At 41.3% G+C, this 16,437-nt stretch overlaps 1 protein-coding gene across 1 annotated transcript in view; it reads left to right on the top strand.

The window, feature by feature from the left end:
- Positions 1-15,798, top strand: part of LOC111261028 (uncharacterized) — a 19,932-nt gene extending 4,134 nt beyond the window's left edge. The window contains exons 2-8 of the mRNA XM_086968545.1: positions 6,650-8,271; positions 9,022-9,323; positions 9,704-10,186; positions 10,591-11,216; positions 11,621-11,776; positions 11,922-12,055; positions 12,233-15,798. Coding sequence (XP_086824671.1) covers positions 6,806-8,271; positions 9,022-9,323; positions 9,704-10,186; positions 10,591-11,216; positions 11,621-11,776; positions 11,922-12,055; positions 12,233-12,458 — 3,393 coding nt within the window. The 5' untranslated portion in view covers positions 6,650-6,805 and the 3' untranslated portion in view covers positions 12,459-15,798. The remainder of the gene's footprint in view (positions 1-6,649; positions 8,272-9,021; positions 9,324-9,703; positions 10,187-10,590; positions 11,217-11,620; positions 11,777-11,921; positions 12,056-12,232) is intronic.
- The last annotated feature ends 639 nt before the right edge of the window (positions 15,799-16,437 follow it).

Genomic DNA, 16,437 nt, shown 5'->3' on the forward strand with positions numbered 1-16,437 from the left:
TTGATATCGTATATATCGTTATATACAAGATTTTTTTATGGTTTTTTCGTTGTTGTTAAGTTTCGCTATTCCATTTTGCCGCTTTGTGCAATGTCTCATCTCGCCCCTATTGATTACTAATTGGCAGATCCGCCTCCACACCACTCTGCGTAACCGCTAGGCTTTGTCTTGCTTCCTACAAAACATAAAATAAAAGATAATCTGGGCCAGTTAAAATAACAGCAGTATTAAGGTACCCTGGTACATCGTCAGCAGCGGCAGCAGCAGGATTTTAGCAACGGCAGCCACAAGGCTATCGGCCGCTGTTTCGACAAAAGGCGTCGTCGCCATAGAATGATAGCATAGCGTCGTAGTAGATGGTGAGACTCTTGCACACCGCACTCAACGAAGCCAACGGGCCCAGCGGCAGTTGCGGGAGCAGCCTGTTGTGCGGCGCCTCTGTTGAACGTGCAGGGTTCACTGATTGCTTGTGGCCGCTGTTGCCGTATTTGTTGGCTGGCGAACGAGTAAACGAGTAGCGACCGAACGAGCCTATGCGTCCGCCCGTGCCATGCCTTTGCTGTTTGTCTTGTTTTTCGTTGCGTTGAGTTACGGGCGCTTCATAATCGGCTCGGAGGGATTTTCTGGGTGGCCTGGATTGCCACGCTGCCGTGCCGCTGACACGTCTGCTGCCGATTGGGTTGGTTTGGCACCGCTACAGCTGCTGCTGTCGATATCACTGTTGTTGTTGTTGTTGTCGTAGTTGCTGTTCTTGCTCGAAGAACATTTACAGGCAAGGTTGGAAATGCGCCAGACAATGTTCGGGACCCGGGAACGGATCAGGTGTTCGGAGCGTTATGGTCCCGGGTAATGTCAGTTTGTCCGACTGTCCTGTCTGCCCGCCGGTGACGGCTACCCTCTTTCCATTTTAGTTCGTGTGACTGCTCGCATTCGAGGAGGAGCTTTCCTGCTGGTAGCGGTGGTCTTGATGGTAGATGTTGTAACGCCGCGATAGAGGGAGGGTGACTGGTCTGTTCTTTTTTCGTTCCTGGACCACAAGAACTTATAATGCAGGACCGGGGGAGGCTCATTCGATGCGATTTGAACGCCATTAGTTGGTCGCGAAAAGCAACCACTCTGTATGACGTGACATGATGCCAACTTAGCGATTTAGTTTTACTTTGCATAGTTGCTTTATACTTGGCATCTCTTTATAAGGTCAAGCAATGAGTACGCTTCATTTGCCAGAAATATATTTGTATATTTGTATGTGTAAGTTATCGTAGTGCCTATTATATTATGGTGAAGTTTCTTATTTGCCCTTGACGGGGCGCGGCTTAACATAGCAGAGCACACCGCATCGTTTGCGTGTATGAAAAATGTAAGGGGAAGCATCCATCAGCTTTTTGTTATATGCGTGCAGTTTCCGAAATTTTTGCCACTACCATCTCAGCTACAGGAAATATTGTCACTGCTCATGTTACTGTTGCTCGTGAAAGATGGCTATGCGTCCGTTTGTCTGCCTGTGTGTTTGTAATAGTACTAGTTGAACCGGCATATAGTCAGCCCGAGGCTAGTGGAAGTTCGTTTGGTAAAAGGTGCACCGCACAGCCCCCGCTTGCGTGGCCATTGCATAACAGCAGTATTGGCGACGGATACCGTTTGCTTACAATCCTGCCGTAGCCAGAAGGCCTCATACCGCAGTTGGCCTGGAGAACATCGCCACCATCAACAGCCGGAAGCTGAGTCGAGCTGAGCGGCTAAGCTACCGCCATAGCGCACCCCTGCTTCCATGCCATTCGCACATCGCAGTGAACACTAGCAGCTACAGCAGAGTAGGCCTGGTTAAACGAGTAGTTGTAGGATACCGTTACGTCTTTGACAGAAAAAGATGAAAGACGGGAGAGGAAGGACAATGTTTTGCAAAAATCTGTATAACGTCCTCGTGACTATCGAGTCGATGTAACTGATTAACATATGTGGATTTTATGATTACTGCTCTTAGGCGATCGTCCTAAAATTGGCATTATCATAAAGGAAAATACAGTACATTGAAATATGTTGACGTATTTACTAATTTTAGGACAATATAAAATTTTTTTTCGGAATCAGCCCGTTTATTTTTAGTAGGTGCCTTTGGTACAGAAGCATTGAACCAATCGTGAAGGCCCATGAAATTCAAACTATAGCAAAAGAAGGTATCCATATCTGCTATTTCTCCATATCTGCTAAACCATAACAAGGCACTATCCAGCTGCAAAAAGCTGGTCCTAAATCCAATCTTTATAATCGTTCAAAAATGATAATATTTCTCAAGTAATTTTTTCCTACATCATATCACTGTATTTCTCGACACAAAAGAACTTCCTAGAGTAAGGTGATAGAACAATTCTTCTTAACGTTTGATCAGTTTTTTTTTCAAAACTCTGTTTCCCAAAAGTCGAACACTAAAAAAAGCACAAAAATATATCAAGGGAGAAAAACACATCAAGATCTGCGATATCTATAATGAAGGGGTGAGGTGTGGACCCAGAAGAATATCAGTAGTCTATATATCAAGTTTTTCCGTACACACCAGTTACAAGGTCATGGCACTCACACGATGCGCACGCAGGCCACGGCAAGTCAGGAGTAAACATTTCCACTAGAGGGCCATCGTCTGTAGCTGTTGTATTACGCAACGATGATAACTGAACCACTGACGGTTGTGCTCGCAATCGTTATAGCAGATTGGTCGCAAACGTTATGCTACGCCGTTCTTAACCATGATACGACTCCAACTGCAAAAAAGGCCTTAGAGGGGCGTGCCAAGTTAAGCTAACCACGCAGCCTTCATGTGATTAAAGGATATATATTATGGTGAATTTTGTAGCGTGCGTTGGCACGACGGAAGGAAACCAAGAAGAAAGAGGGCGAAAAAACTTTTTGTTCTTGAGATTACGTATGATATTGTTATTAAAGAGGTACGAACTTGGCTAGCAGGAACGGAGGTAATTTTGCTTAAATAATGGTTTGGGAACGTTCGACGTAACTAAGAATAAACTAAGTATGATTTTGAAGCACATTTCTGTTTTCTTAATGATGGATAAGCTTAGACGAAAAAGTGTTTGGAGATGTGTGGTACTGCCGCTTAATTTTGTTTCAGATGGCTGAATTGCAGAACCAAAGTACATGTGTCTACGTCCGATTTCTAACATAGATCACCTTACGTATCTCTAATTTTAGTTGTCAAGCACGTTGCTACTGCACCATTCATAATAGATGCGTTTGAAGGATCAGAATCTGCCTTCTGAGTACAGCATAAACTGCTCTGAATTCAATTCAAAGTTGTTTCTTTTCATGAACTACCTTTAGGATAACCTGACTGAGAATAAGTACCAAGCGTATTAATATATCACCTCGCAAATAGCATTTGTAGAATCAAAGTGTAGCTGTTTATTAGCTTAAATCTCTGAAGTTGCGTCAATATATGCCCATACATTAAAAGGAATTTCCCAAATTTGCTGTTTTCTGTCTCGGAAATGGTGAATTCCAGGGCATACCTGTATAAGGATATATTAACATTTATAAATATATTCAGTCCCATACATAAGTTGTTTATGAGACGTACGATAAAGGAGCGTATTTGAGCCCAAATATGAAGCAGATGCGGTCGTTAAATATCGCACCTAAACACCGATGTGGCCCAAGGTAATTGAGTTCAATTGTATAATTATAATGCCGGCGACAGTGGTATAATTACATCGGGCTGATCGGAAAATTCTTAGTAAGATTTATGTATGAAACTGGTAGGTTTGAACGTCGTGACCAGTTATCACTATCGTCTGGTCTTGATATTTAACGTATGCGTATGCAAATCGACGCGAATCAACGTATCAGCACGAAGCATTCAGATAAAAAAAAATTGAATGTCCGCTGCTACTGTTGAAGTGTGTACAATAGAAGCAGGTGTTTTTCAACGAAAGGTGAGAGGTTTCCCATCGAAGTCAATCAATTGATCACACTGTAAGTGAACAGATTGGCCAAGGCATTTCTCATATGACTGCTGCTTCCTGTCACATGTTGCTCTCACGTATGCACACAGATATGGAACGAAAGTGTGTAACGACGCTCGTAACGTACAAAACGAAGGAAAGTGGCCTACGTCGTATCTGCTTCCGTAATGCCGCTGACATACTTCAATTAAGATTTTCAATTAATGATTTTTTCAATTAAATTTTCCAGTAACAACTGTTCAGTTTTTATTTCTGGAGCGGAATCAATGTACGCATAGGAATTTTTTCGTTTTAAGTGAACTTTCCAGTTACGATGCATAAACCACTCTCTTAATGGTGTGATTTATTTAAATAAGTAAACTGAATAAGTAATTAATTAAAAGGAAGAAAAAATAGAACTTCTAAATCTAACACTGATCTATTTTGATCTGTCCATTTTGCACGTGCCATATCGCATCTTTTAATTCTGTTCATTGTACGTTGTAGCATTTGATTTAGTGCTTTTAATTTTTCAAGGAACATAAAAATAGATATCCGGATATCGAATGTATTGCGTAAGATTTACAATTATGTGTAATAGCGCCTTGTAAAGTGAAATCCTCCTGTCTTTCCGAGTGGATGAAGTATTACTTATTTTATTTAAGTTGGCATTACCGTATGTATATATTAGGGTGGATGGGATAAATAGTGAGACCTGTAGCGCGATGTTTCTTGAGCTCATCGACCAGTACTGTATTACATATATAATCTAATAGGTAAAATTGTTATCGTACTAGGTATGCGGGCATTGTTACAACTGAAACTTAAAGAAAGCGCATTTTTTCTGAACCACAAACACATTGCAAGTAGGAGGTTGGTCTTCAAAAAACGAGCAACCATTAACTGTTATTCAATATTTTTGCACCCAAGACAGCTTTATTGAGTCTATAGAATTTTTCGATCGACCGCAATCGGCGGTCCACATTGGTGCTAATCTCCACAAGGCTTCTGAAGAAAATGAGGAAAATCTACATGAGAAATTGGGATCTACAATATTGTTTAGATTGAATAAGCTAAAAAATTTGTAAAAATAGCTCAAAGAAACATCTCTCTGGTGATCTAAGGCTTTTATGCAGAAAGTAGCAGCCGTTTTTAAGGGGAGTATGTATCGTCACCCAGGTAACCTCTACCGGTTAATTATTTTATGATTTTTTACGCCTCTTTGCAATTTTTGCATCCAGACTTAATACCTGCCCTACCGGCTGTCCAACATCTGAACTCGTAGAATTTTTTGTACCTGTTTGAGAGTTTGAGAGAATCTATACATACAAATATCATAACTACGGACAGTTTGTTCAAAGGATTTCTCAAAATTACCTGTGAGCATTTACAACCCGTATATATGTATATATATATATATGTCCTTCTGGTAATCAAATTCCTCTTTGAGCCGTCGCATTGTTACCGTAATTTCTGTTTGAAAAGAGATTCTATCAAGATCTAAAATCACGAATCGTTAAATTGGAAGTGTGACGTCAGACCGTGACTGAAGGGGAGCCTGTCTTTTAGGTTCTACGATCTTAAGTGGTTGCTCTTCATCTGCTCATAGGTGACCAGTGGTAACACGAAACATAAAAGCCCATATGCCGAAGTAAGCTTTAGCTTTATCGTAGTGAGTATAACGCCGCAAGTATGCAGCTCTCCGAACCACCGGCACACCTTTGTGTGATGCAGCAGCAGGCAGGTATAGGCGATAACTGGTTAGCAATCCCTAGCCGATGAAAATAAACTAGTGGATATGTTGATACCCGAAAGACAATGAAAGTATCTTTCTTAATTTGCGAATAATTGGATTTTTTTAAGTGCGGGTGCCATATGCCCTATTGACTATATCATTGACAAACCTATGGGAAATGATGGCGCAAATTATTTATTTGCTCATGGGTGCTGCAGTAACCGTTGAGAGTCGTAATATGCGAAAGGCGACTTTAACTGCGACATGTGCTTAACCCAGTAGGCGAACATAGAGTGTAAGAATCCTATACGCTGGAAGCTGTCTGAGAAAAGCAAGACAACTGACAGAGACCTGTATACGACCCAATTGTATCAAGTAAACGAGTCCATGCAAAGTAAAGGCCGTATTAATAAGATCAAATGATTTTTTTAATCATGCTACACGTTACAAAAGCTGTTAAAGCCGCTTTGCAAGATATTACGTGATGTACGAGTTTGCATCGGCTATATTCTCTAAAACTGGTGCTGACGGCTCGGCGAACGTAGTTCAGTTTTTTCGAGTCACGACAAATTAATTTTTGACGGTAAATTTGACAATGTAGAGGGTCTCAATAACTGACAAAGCAAGTTTTTTTTCACACCAGACCTAAATATTTCTTGTGGAACGGACAAAATTAATTGAGAAATTGTAGACAATCGTAAAAATCATGGCAAATACAAAATCACTGAGTTCGTTGTTAAAACAGGGATAAAATGCTATTTTTTATTAGATGGAAAGCAGACAGAAGTATGCGCCAGCCTAACACATCTACATTGTTAAAATCTTACCAAAAAATGTCAAAGATCAGGAATGAAAAGCAGATATGACACGCGGAAAAGATATAGCAAAAGACTACGAGTTCTTTACGTTTAGCCTAATACTAATTTCTTGTTTTATTTGTCATGCGAACTTTTTCTTCTAGAACGCTTTGAGAAGAAAACAGTTGGACCGATACCGAGACTGTGACGGGAGACCCGAATACGACGAGCCAGCGCAGCGCTGGAAGACGGCACGGCCCGTCTGGTAGCGGAAGAGTGCTGTGGTATTTTTAGTATCTGCTAGAACAATAGGCCGTGCAATGGCCAACGAAGACCTAGATGAGTCGACACAGGACTCCGGCAAGGGGCTTAATGGAGATGCCAAGAAGGATAAAAAGAAAGTGTGCATGCAATGCGGGGCATTGAAAAAGAAACTAAAATTTAAAGTGTTCTACAAAGGCGAACAAGTTCAGCTCTGCAATGAGGATTGCTTTAAGGCATTCAAGGACAAACAGCCGAAAAAGAAAGACAAGTGTGAGGCATGCCACGAGGAGATCGACCAGAGTGGTTTCCTGTGCTCTCATCTCGGTGCACAACAGCCTCTCTGTTCAGCAAAGTGCTTCGAATTGACAGAACGAAAACACGCTCCAAGACGAGTATGTTTTGTGTGTATTAAACACCTGACCTCAGGTGATCCTGACCTGCTACTGTGGGAGACGCTTGAATTCTGTGGCGTACCTTGCTTGCGAAAGTATCAACTACAAATCGGTGCTCAGTGTGCCAATTGTAACGTTGTCGTACAAGAAACATCGTTGGGCAAATACTGCGTTCGGTTTGGTGCGGACATCCGTCAGTTCTGTACCGGAAAGTGCCTCGAAGAGTTCAAGAAAGGTCTGAAAGTGTGTGCATATTGTCAGAAAGACTTGACCCGAGAGAAAGTCGAACCTATCGTGGCACAGGTTGGTGACAAGTGCGCTTTCAAAGACTTCTGCTCGAGGGAATGCGTTAAACATTACGAGAGCCTTACGCCCGCAAGGCCAGTTGATCCATCAGAAAAATGTAAAATTTGCTCAAATCGGTGCCAGCCAAAACAGCTACAATTGAAATATGGTATCGATGACAAGGAGCTAGCGTGCGCTTGCAGCGACCCGTGCGTTGCTCGATTTCGGTATAATCATAAGCTGGACGGCGGATACTGTGAAAACTGCCACTGTTTTCGCACCCGACCAGGCGAAAGTATTACACTACAGTTGGGCGTCAAGGGTCCACGAAAGAAGTTCTGCACAAAGACTTGTCTAAATCTATTCGTACTAAGTCACCGAAAAATTGTCCCTTGTTGCTGGTGCAAAGTAAAAAAGTATAATTTCGATATGATCGAGCGTTATACCGCCGGTGACGTCGTCCAATTGTTCTGCTCGATATACTGTTTAAATTTGCATAAAGCAAAAACTTCGCAGGTGGCGAGACAAACTCACCAGCCAGTTCCCGTTGTCCAGGCCCAGTTAGCAGCACAACAAGCCGCAAGTCAAACGCATCGCGCACAGAGCCTACTGCAAAATAAGGTTTCGGCTGTCCAACAGCATCAGGTGCAACAATTACTTCAACAGCAACAACAGGCCGTGGCCGCCCAACAACAGGCGGCAGCAGCTGCCGCAGCTGTTGCAGCGGCTCAACAGCAGCAGCAGCAACAAAAGCAACAACAGCAGCAACAGCAGCAACAACAACAACAACAACAACAGCAGCAGCAGCAACAGGCCGCAGCCAAAACTCAGCAAGGTTTTGTCAAGTAAGTATTAACTGGACTTCTAGATCCAGTTATAATTGAGCTTGAAGCAGTGTAACGTGTTTGCTTTGTAAATTTAGGTACATATGAGGAGGTGTAGACACGTTTCGGTTCGCACAAGATTCAATCGTCTGAAAGCTAATGCATGTCCGGGTTTAGAACTCAAAATATTTAGTAGATTAGCTTTAGTATAATAGATGTAGATAAATATCTACATCTATTATACTAAATTTTATCTAGATTTAGTGGCTTCATATCAGTTTCGTGACTTCGTGCTGCTTCATCGATTCGTGGCACTAAAACGCTTAATTGAGAAGAATCTACACTATTTTAATTTAAAAACGATAAAAACATTTTGAGGATATGCTACCGATTCGTTTGTAAGGCCAGCATTTTGTCGCGTTGGTTTATGCTCTGAAAATGAAAGAAATCGCTGTAATAGACGGATTTTATGGGCTTCTCAAAATTAGTAGGGTCTTAATACTTACTATCAATGTATCAAAAAACACTTCAATTCACATTATAGATTGATTTAACCAAAAATAACAAGCAAGACAGAAGTATCCAGCAATGTCTCTATCAGTTAAAGGTCATATACATAATGTTTTGTTTGTTATTGTGCACAGCCTCGGAACATTATCATCTTTCATTGCTCATCACTAACTTTAGGACAACGTTGTCGTTTTTGTCTTGTTATTGACCTGTTTCAACTTCACCCTCGTGTTACAAACAACGAAACGGCGTTGCCTTCAGATGCGACCAGTGTGGAAAGCTAGCCCGGCCGCAATTTCACTTGACCATGAGCGACGCGTCAGTTCGCAACTTTTGTTGCTATAACTGCGCGTTGTCCTTCCAAAATTTATTTAAGAACAAACAGCAGCAGGCAGCCGCCGCTGCAGCAGCAGCAGCCGCAGCTGCCCAGCAACATCAGAATCAAGCGGTCCAACAATTGGCTGCCCAACAACAACAACAACAACAACAGCAACAACAACAACAACAGCAACATCAGGCTCAGCAGGTGTTGCAGCACCAACAAGCTCAGCAAACTTTGCTACGTAAGTTTTGCTATGTTATTCGATTTTTTTTTCTTCAAGGACGCACGCGAAGTAATAAACCTCATTTGTGTGGAACTGGAGTAGATAGTCATGAGTGTTTTTTTTGCAGTAGAAGGAGATCGGGTGTGACAAAAGAATGAAAACGTTTTCGATATGTAGAGCCCTGTGTCCTTGTGCTTCAACAGGGCCTAGCATTTCAGGGGTCTATCGTTATAGCAGGCCATAACACATAATAACAAGTGAAGAACTTGGATTGGTTGCATTCGGAAATCGTTCTTAAGTTCAGCTAAATAAGCTTTACTAAGCTTACTGCATAAGACGGACTTGATCCAGGCAGCTCAGTTCATTTAATCTGGTGTACATAACATCGACGTTTCCAGGTAACAAGGTCGTATTGACTCAAACTGTCAATTTGGCGCAAGTGCAAGCCCAGTCAGCGGCTGCTCAGGTCGTCACGCAAGCCGCAACAAATCAAATTAACAAGCGCCTATCGAGTCAGCAGGCGGCGGCAGCTGCCGCAGCTGTATCTCAACTTGCCCAACTGCCACAGGTGAATCAGGTTGTAAGCAAAGTGTCCACTCCGGTGACTCGAGTCTTTCCGAGTAGCGCACAAATGTCAATCGCCCAAAGTGGAGGTCAACAAGTGACCGTCACGCAAACGGGTCAAGTGGTAACGCAGGCTAGCGGACAGGTCGCTGGAGTGGTGCAGTTACCGCCCGGAGTAGTGCAACTGAACAATACGCCTATTGTTGTGCGACCACCCCCGCCGAAAGAGATGCGCAATAAATCTGTCCAGTGTAAACCGTCAGAGGATGAGGACCAACGTGACAGTGACCGAATCGATGAGGTCGTAACAGGAAAAAGTGAGTTTTTGCTATTCTTAGAGGAATACTCATAAAGCGTAATTATAAAGGTACGTTTCTAGAGCGTAATCATTGAGGAATATAAATAAAGCATAGTAATTTAGCGGAATTTAACGTTTCTATATAGATAGGGTTGAAAAAGAGAGCGCAAACGCACAGGAGTATAACATACATTTATTGCGGTAAACTTGCTAAAACTTCAGTTTTTATTACGACGGTTCTATTTTATTTCCAATTTTGATACACTTTTCATGTGCTTTCTATTCGATTCTGCTCTATTTCGTCCTTCGAGATATGTAATCTTATCGATGAATATTGCTGTCTGGCTTGCTTACGTCGACATGTATTTGTGGATTCGTTATTCTGCCACTGTTATTAAGCCTTAACTAAAAATGAAATTACAGGAAAACCGGTACTCAAAGGAGTTCTTCTGGATATCGACCAGCTACGGGGCGGCTTGGAGGGCGAAAAGTTAGTTGAATTTGAATCCGAGTTACATTCATTGGCAAAGGAGCTCGCCGAACGCCTTCTTAAGGAACCAAAGCTCAATGGCGGTCTAAACAACTACAACGACGGGTCAAGTGGTGGCAAGAAGCGACCACGAGATGACAATGACGACGATAGACAGGCCCAGAAGAATGGCGAGTGCGAGGGCGATAAAGAGAACAAGAAACGGTTTAAAGACGAGGGCCAAGAGCTTGTCGATGAGGCCCTTCAACGCTGGTCGGAGTGGACAAAACAGCGGAAAACAAGCATTGAAGGTAGTGAATGTGATGAATTGAAATTGTCGAGCGATGAATTTTCCAAACTAAGTGCTGAAGAGATGAACCAGGCGCTGTGCGCAATCGGCAAAGACACGCAGGACGACGCCAATACCGAAGATATTTTGCGTCTCGAACGCCTTTTCTTGGGTCTCCAACTTCACCTCGAGCGGGTGAAGCATAAGGCAAACATCTTCAATGACGGTGCATTCTGTGCCTTTAACGACTACCTCGTCACACTCACGTCTTCTGTTGAGCCAGAGAAAGTGGTGAGCAAGGGAAAATCATTCAACTATCGCAATCTTTTTTGCTTTTAGTTGCTTTTGGGCGGTAATCTAGACAGTTTGATGTATCTTAACGGTGATGTAACATTGAAACAACACGATTTTTTGTGGTTGGAAATATTGTTAAAAGTGATGGAGTTCGAGATAATATTCAGCTCAGTTCAGCATGTTTTTTTGGTTATCTGTTTTGTTGAACCATCTATTGATTCACATCTTTTGCGGTTCCATAAAGGATAAATAAACTCCGTTAAACTTCAGTGCTACTTGCCAAAAAGAAGTGTGAGTAATATATTAGTTTTGAACAAAAAGTCGTTAATTTTTAATGTGTGTTTTATGAATATAATTTTTTCTAACCATATGATTTGCATTGATGTGTTTCTTTTTTACAGGATCCGTCGAAGTTGATTTCGGAGGATTTATTTTGGCGTACGAACCAACTTGGTATGGCCTCACCCGACCTTCTTTTCAATACCGTCGCGTTTGTCATTGCCAAACATGCACAGATGTCCGATCCCGACGCACACGAAGAGCTCAAGCTGGAAAAGGTTCGTTGAATACACCAAAAAGAAGTTTCTAGCTTACGTTAGGTCACTAAGGCTATACACAACAGTAGCACACAACATTTCTTGTTGGTCTATGATCAATGACTTTTTGTAGTTAATTACTATTGTTTTTACTATGCTATTGCAGGTTGTTGTAGAAACTCAAGAGGTAGATGGAACATCGAAGAAGATTTTGAAAGTCAATGACAAGGTCATTCAGGAAAACGTCCTTAACAAGGAACGCTGCCCGGTAGCCATCGTCGAAGCATACATATCAAAATGGTATGTTAAATTCCCCTAAGCATTGATATCTTGTTTTCTTTTATCGTGATTTCTATTCAGTTCGTGATCCATGTTGATATTTCTGAATACTATCTCACCCTTGTAGCATCGGTGTTTTCGGAAGTTCCGTTAGGTTTAACTACATCAACGTTTTTTCCTTTCAACGTGATGTTTCAGTGCGGCGTCTGGTCGCGGCGCGTCGAGTAGTTTCTATCTTGAGCCGAAAAGTGCAGCTAGCAGTGCTGAAAAGTGCAAAGAAAAGAACGATAGTGAAGACACGCCGTCAGTAACATCGCCAGCGTCTACGGCAGACCAGCAGAGCAAATGGTTCACCCAGGACGCTATGGATCGTGACGGTCTTGCCCGAGCGCTCAGCCGCTTCAGAGTGGTCAGGATGCATTGAAGCGCACACGGGAAGCTGGGAAAAGATAGACAATAAGAAAGAGGATATATATATATATATATAAAATATATGTTATAAATGATAATAGTAGAAAAGGAGTGAGGGACAGGAGACGGCGGGAGAGAAATAGAGGATCACACAGACATATTTAGGAGCATGCTGCCTTAAACGATACGCGGAAAGCATGCGAGGCGTTACAAACTGTATTTCGTAACTGTATTGCAGTTCGAGATTGATGTTAACAAGAATGGAGGTGCTTTACGAGGTTATAACAGAAAGTTATGTCTTAGCTCCACTCTTCGAAATGGACTCACTCAGCCCTACACAATTTTCGACTTGTTGCTGTTATTGTTTTGGTTAAGGCGAAGACCGAAGCTGGTTGTTGGCGTAAAATGGGGGAACATATGTGCGATTGAGTCGACTTCAAAGGATCCGTTTACTCGTTCATCGCTGAGTTATTATCGGTTAATATCGGTATCACATCGACGGGTGATAAATTTTTGGCCATCGCAGTGACGAAGACGAAGCTGTAAACTAAAACTGTGCGCCCAAGAGAGACGCAAGCTTGACGCGGTGCTTGCCGGATGTTGATCCCGTATATGGGGTTAACTAAGTGAAGGCACAGCTTGACAATCGAATATATCATCCGTTTATTTTTGCTCGTTTACGAAGTCTCCTTTAGGTCCGTTAGGAGTTCTTGATTATTGAGCACAACGTGTCTTCAATTATGATGCCAGGCCGGTTTGATATGTCGTGTCTTTTCGTTTCTTTGAGCGCGCAGTCTCTCTGTCCCGTTTCTGGTCGATTTTAAAACACTGTTTAACTTCTACGCTTTATCGGATGGTTTATCCCTGACACCTGTGTTATAGTACATTGCCGTTATAGTCCCGCGTTTAAAAAAAGACAGAACTTTTGTTTCTGTAAAATTGTTCATAAACAAGGAGTTGCAACCATTACTGCGTTACAATTGCTACCAGCATCACATTCTGGACCCTATACGTCTTTAAACATAGACAGGACCTAGAGCAAAGTGTAAGGCCATTCTGCTAACAAAGGAAGAGTTCATGAAAGCAGCTTTCACTGGCGTTGTGCTAGCGGTTTCTAGTACCGTTTCGGAGCCTCATCTCAACTCCGGTAGGATGACGTCGAAATGAATGGATGGCGCCGAAGAAAAACTGAACCCCTGTAAAGTACCGTAATCTATGGCTCGGAGAACATGTCGCGTATAAGGGAATGTTCAAGAATGAAAAAAGGCGTGTGTGTATCACGCTGTTCGTCTTTATGAGACACAGGGAAGAGACTAGCAATTTTTCCTTTTTAAAAATCAAGAGACACGGGCGTTTTTGGCCATTTTTTGCCTGAGGGCGGGTGTCGACCATTAAGAAGGCACTTTTCAACAACAGAAAATAAATGACTGATAAATGTGTTCATGTAAAACAGGAACACATCGATCTAATTATGTCTGTGTGGATGCGCGCAGAATATGGGAGAAGCGTCCAGCACTACCGAAAGCGCCACTGATGCCCCTTCCCGTTCCGGAAGTTCCGCTTTTGGATTTTTCTTCGGCCATTTTCCCATTAAGCGCAGAAGACGATGACAGAGGATTTATTAACTAACTATGAGTTACGATTATTATATATATATATTATATCTATTGTAGCGTTGTAGAGGAATGTCCTTTTAGGTAGATGGCGGTTGCTGTCTCTAGATAGTGCTAACGACGACAATGCAGATAAGTAATGAATCATTACTGATATTATTATTATTATTATTATTATATATGAATAATGAGAATATTTAGGTTATATATATTCTGTAATCGTAACAGGAACGTCCAGGCCGCCAGACATATAAATACGATTTGTCTTTTGGGGATGATGAAGCAAGGGCATAGGCCCGTATTTACCAATTAACTATGACCATCTCTAGACATTGGCAAGACCGCCGAAATTATTGTACTGGTACTTGAAAATTTGTGAAATTATGTGAAAAATGTGGCCCCAATGTAAACGAAAATAAGTAAATGGCGTTGATGTAAAAAGAAAGTTTAGAAAGTAAAAACAAATAAGAAAAAAGCAGGCCCTAATGGTATCGGATAATTTTCAGATGTTAATATTTGGCTACTAAATAGATCTATTGGTAATGACGAGCAGACAAAATGACCAAATTAAATATTTCTTATTCTGCGAAAGATGATGATAGAGTGGATAATGAAAGACGGCAGCAAAGCTTTGAGTATGAAGACAATAAAAATAATAATAATACTAATAACTATTAAAGAATAATGATGACAATAATCAGATTTATATGGCGAAATCATTCAAGAACAATAATAACGATGATGGTGTTAGTGATAATAAGAATAGCAGACGAAATAATTTTGACAGAATGTGGTAAACGGCAAAACTAGGGCGAAACCTATGGACGAATAAGTGACAATGAATGAAGCACGAGCTAACTACACATAGATAGAGCATTGTAAAGCGAATCGACCGTTAGTGGATAGTAGGTAAAAACGTACATAATAATATTAATAAAAAGACAATAGTTATTACAGTAATAATAATAAATAAACCTACGGCTGCCGATCATGATATGAGCGAAGGAACGCGTAAACGTTTGTGCGAAAAAAAAATCTGGGTAAAAATGGTGATGAAACATGTATCAAAAACAAACACTTGAAGGGGACATATATTTCATGGAAGAGTGGGTCTAGACTAGCAGGTAGGACTGCGGATAAGAGCGATACACGCTTCACAGTCGCGGAAGTTGTGGGCACTTGATGTTAGGTCGATGCATCAAGAATGGGTGTGTGTGTGTGTGAGAATGCTTGTTGTACGGGAAACAGATATGTTTGGCGCGGTTATTGTTACAACGAACGGTTAAAAAACAGGAAAGGAAGTGAACCTAACAACAAAAGGGAATCTCACAAGGAATAAAAGACAAAAATTGAGCCTTAAAGACTACTACACCAAAAACTGTTACAATAGTAGCGAATAGTTTGTTAGATGTCATTTAACATCAACATAATGATTCACAATGATAAGCAGACGTTCAGATTGAGAACGGACGAGAGTGAATAGACAACAAAAACGGAAGGAAAGCAAGCAAAAGTCATCAAAAGGCCATAGAAATGGTGTGGCACGCTGAATAATGTGCACAACACACATCAGAAATACGGCAACCAATGCATAGAGATAACAACAACCGCGACAATATATAAAAGACCCCATTTGTAAGATAGTTTAATGCTTATGTACAAAATCCAGCTGGCAGAGTCACTGTGAATATGTTCAGCGTTGATAAATAAAGTTATTAAAATATGATACATTATTCTATATACGGTCTGAGTGTTTTTGTTTCGAATTTTTATCGCTTATAATTTTCTCAAAACTTCTTTTTGTCACCTATTGTGTACGTCAGTAGCGAGTAAGCTAGGGGTAGGCGTCTGCGACAAGCAAACGTTTCGAGAGATTGATAATTTAATTATGAAGGGTTTACCTTATACGGTACCTATATACCTATATCACAGTTGACCTTAAGCGAGAATTTTCATCAATTACCCCTGACATAGAATCTAGTTAATGCTCAGCGTCGAACTGCAAAACCAAGCCGAAGATCCTGCTTGATTTTTCCATGAAATCCTGGTTCGAAGGAAATCATATAGAATTAAGAAAATGAGTGTTGTTTTTCACGAGTTATTTATTTTTTATTGCCCTTCGTTATTTTGTGTCTTTATTGAAACCCAGTGAGAGTAAATTTACTTTCCTGTTGGTTGGAAAACGCTCAAAAATGATGAGTTATTTAGGACCAGATATAGTTGCCAACAATTTCTAAATTTTCGAATCTAACACAATTTATTGCAGAAGCCGTTATCCAGGCGTCGTACATCCAATATCCAAAACGACGTACGGTCACAGTGGAGTTCACCAGTTTGATCTCAGTCACAACAACCATTTTTATTTAACAACCAGATTTA

This window comes from Varroa jacobsoni, unplaced genomic scaffold, assembly GCF_002532875.2.
Source record: "Varroa jacobsoni isolate VJ856 unplaced genomic scaffold, vjacob_1.0 scaffold_512, whole genome shotgun sequence".
Classification (NCBI taxonomy): Eukaryota; Metazoa; Arthropoda; class Arachnida; order Mesostigmata; family Varroidae; genus Varroa; species Varroa jacobsoni.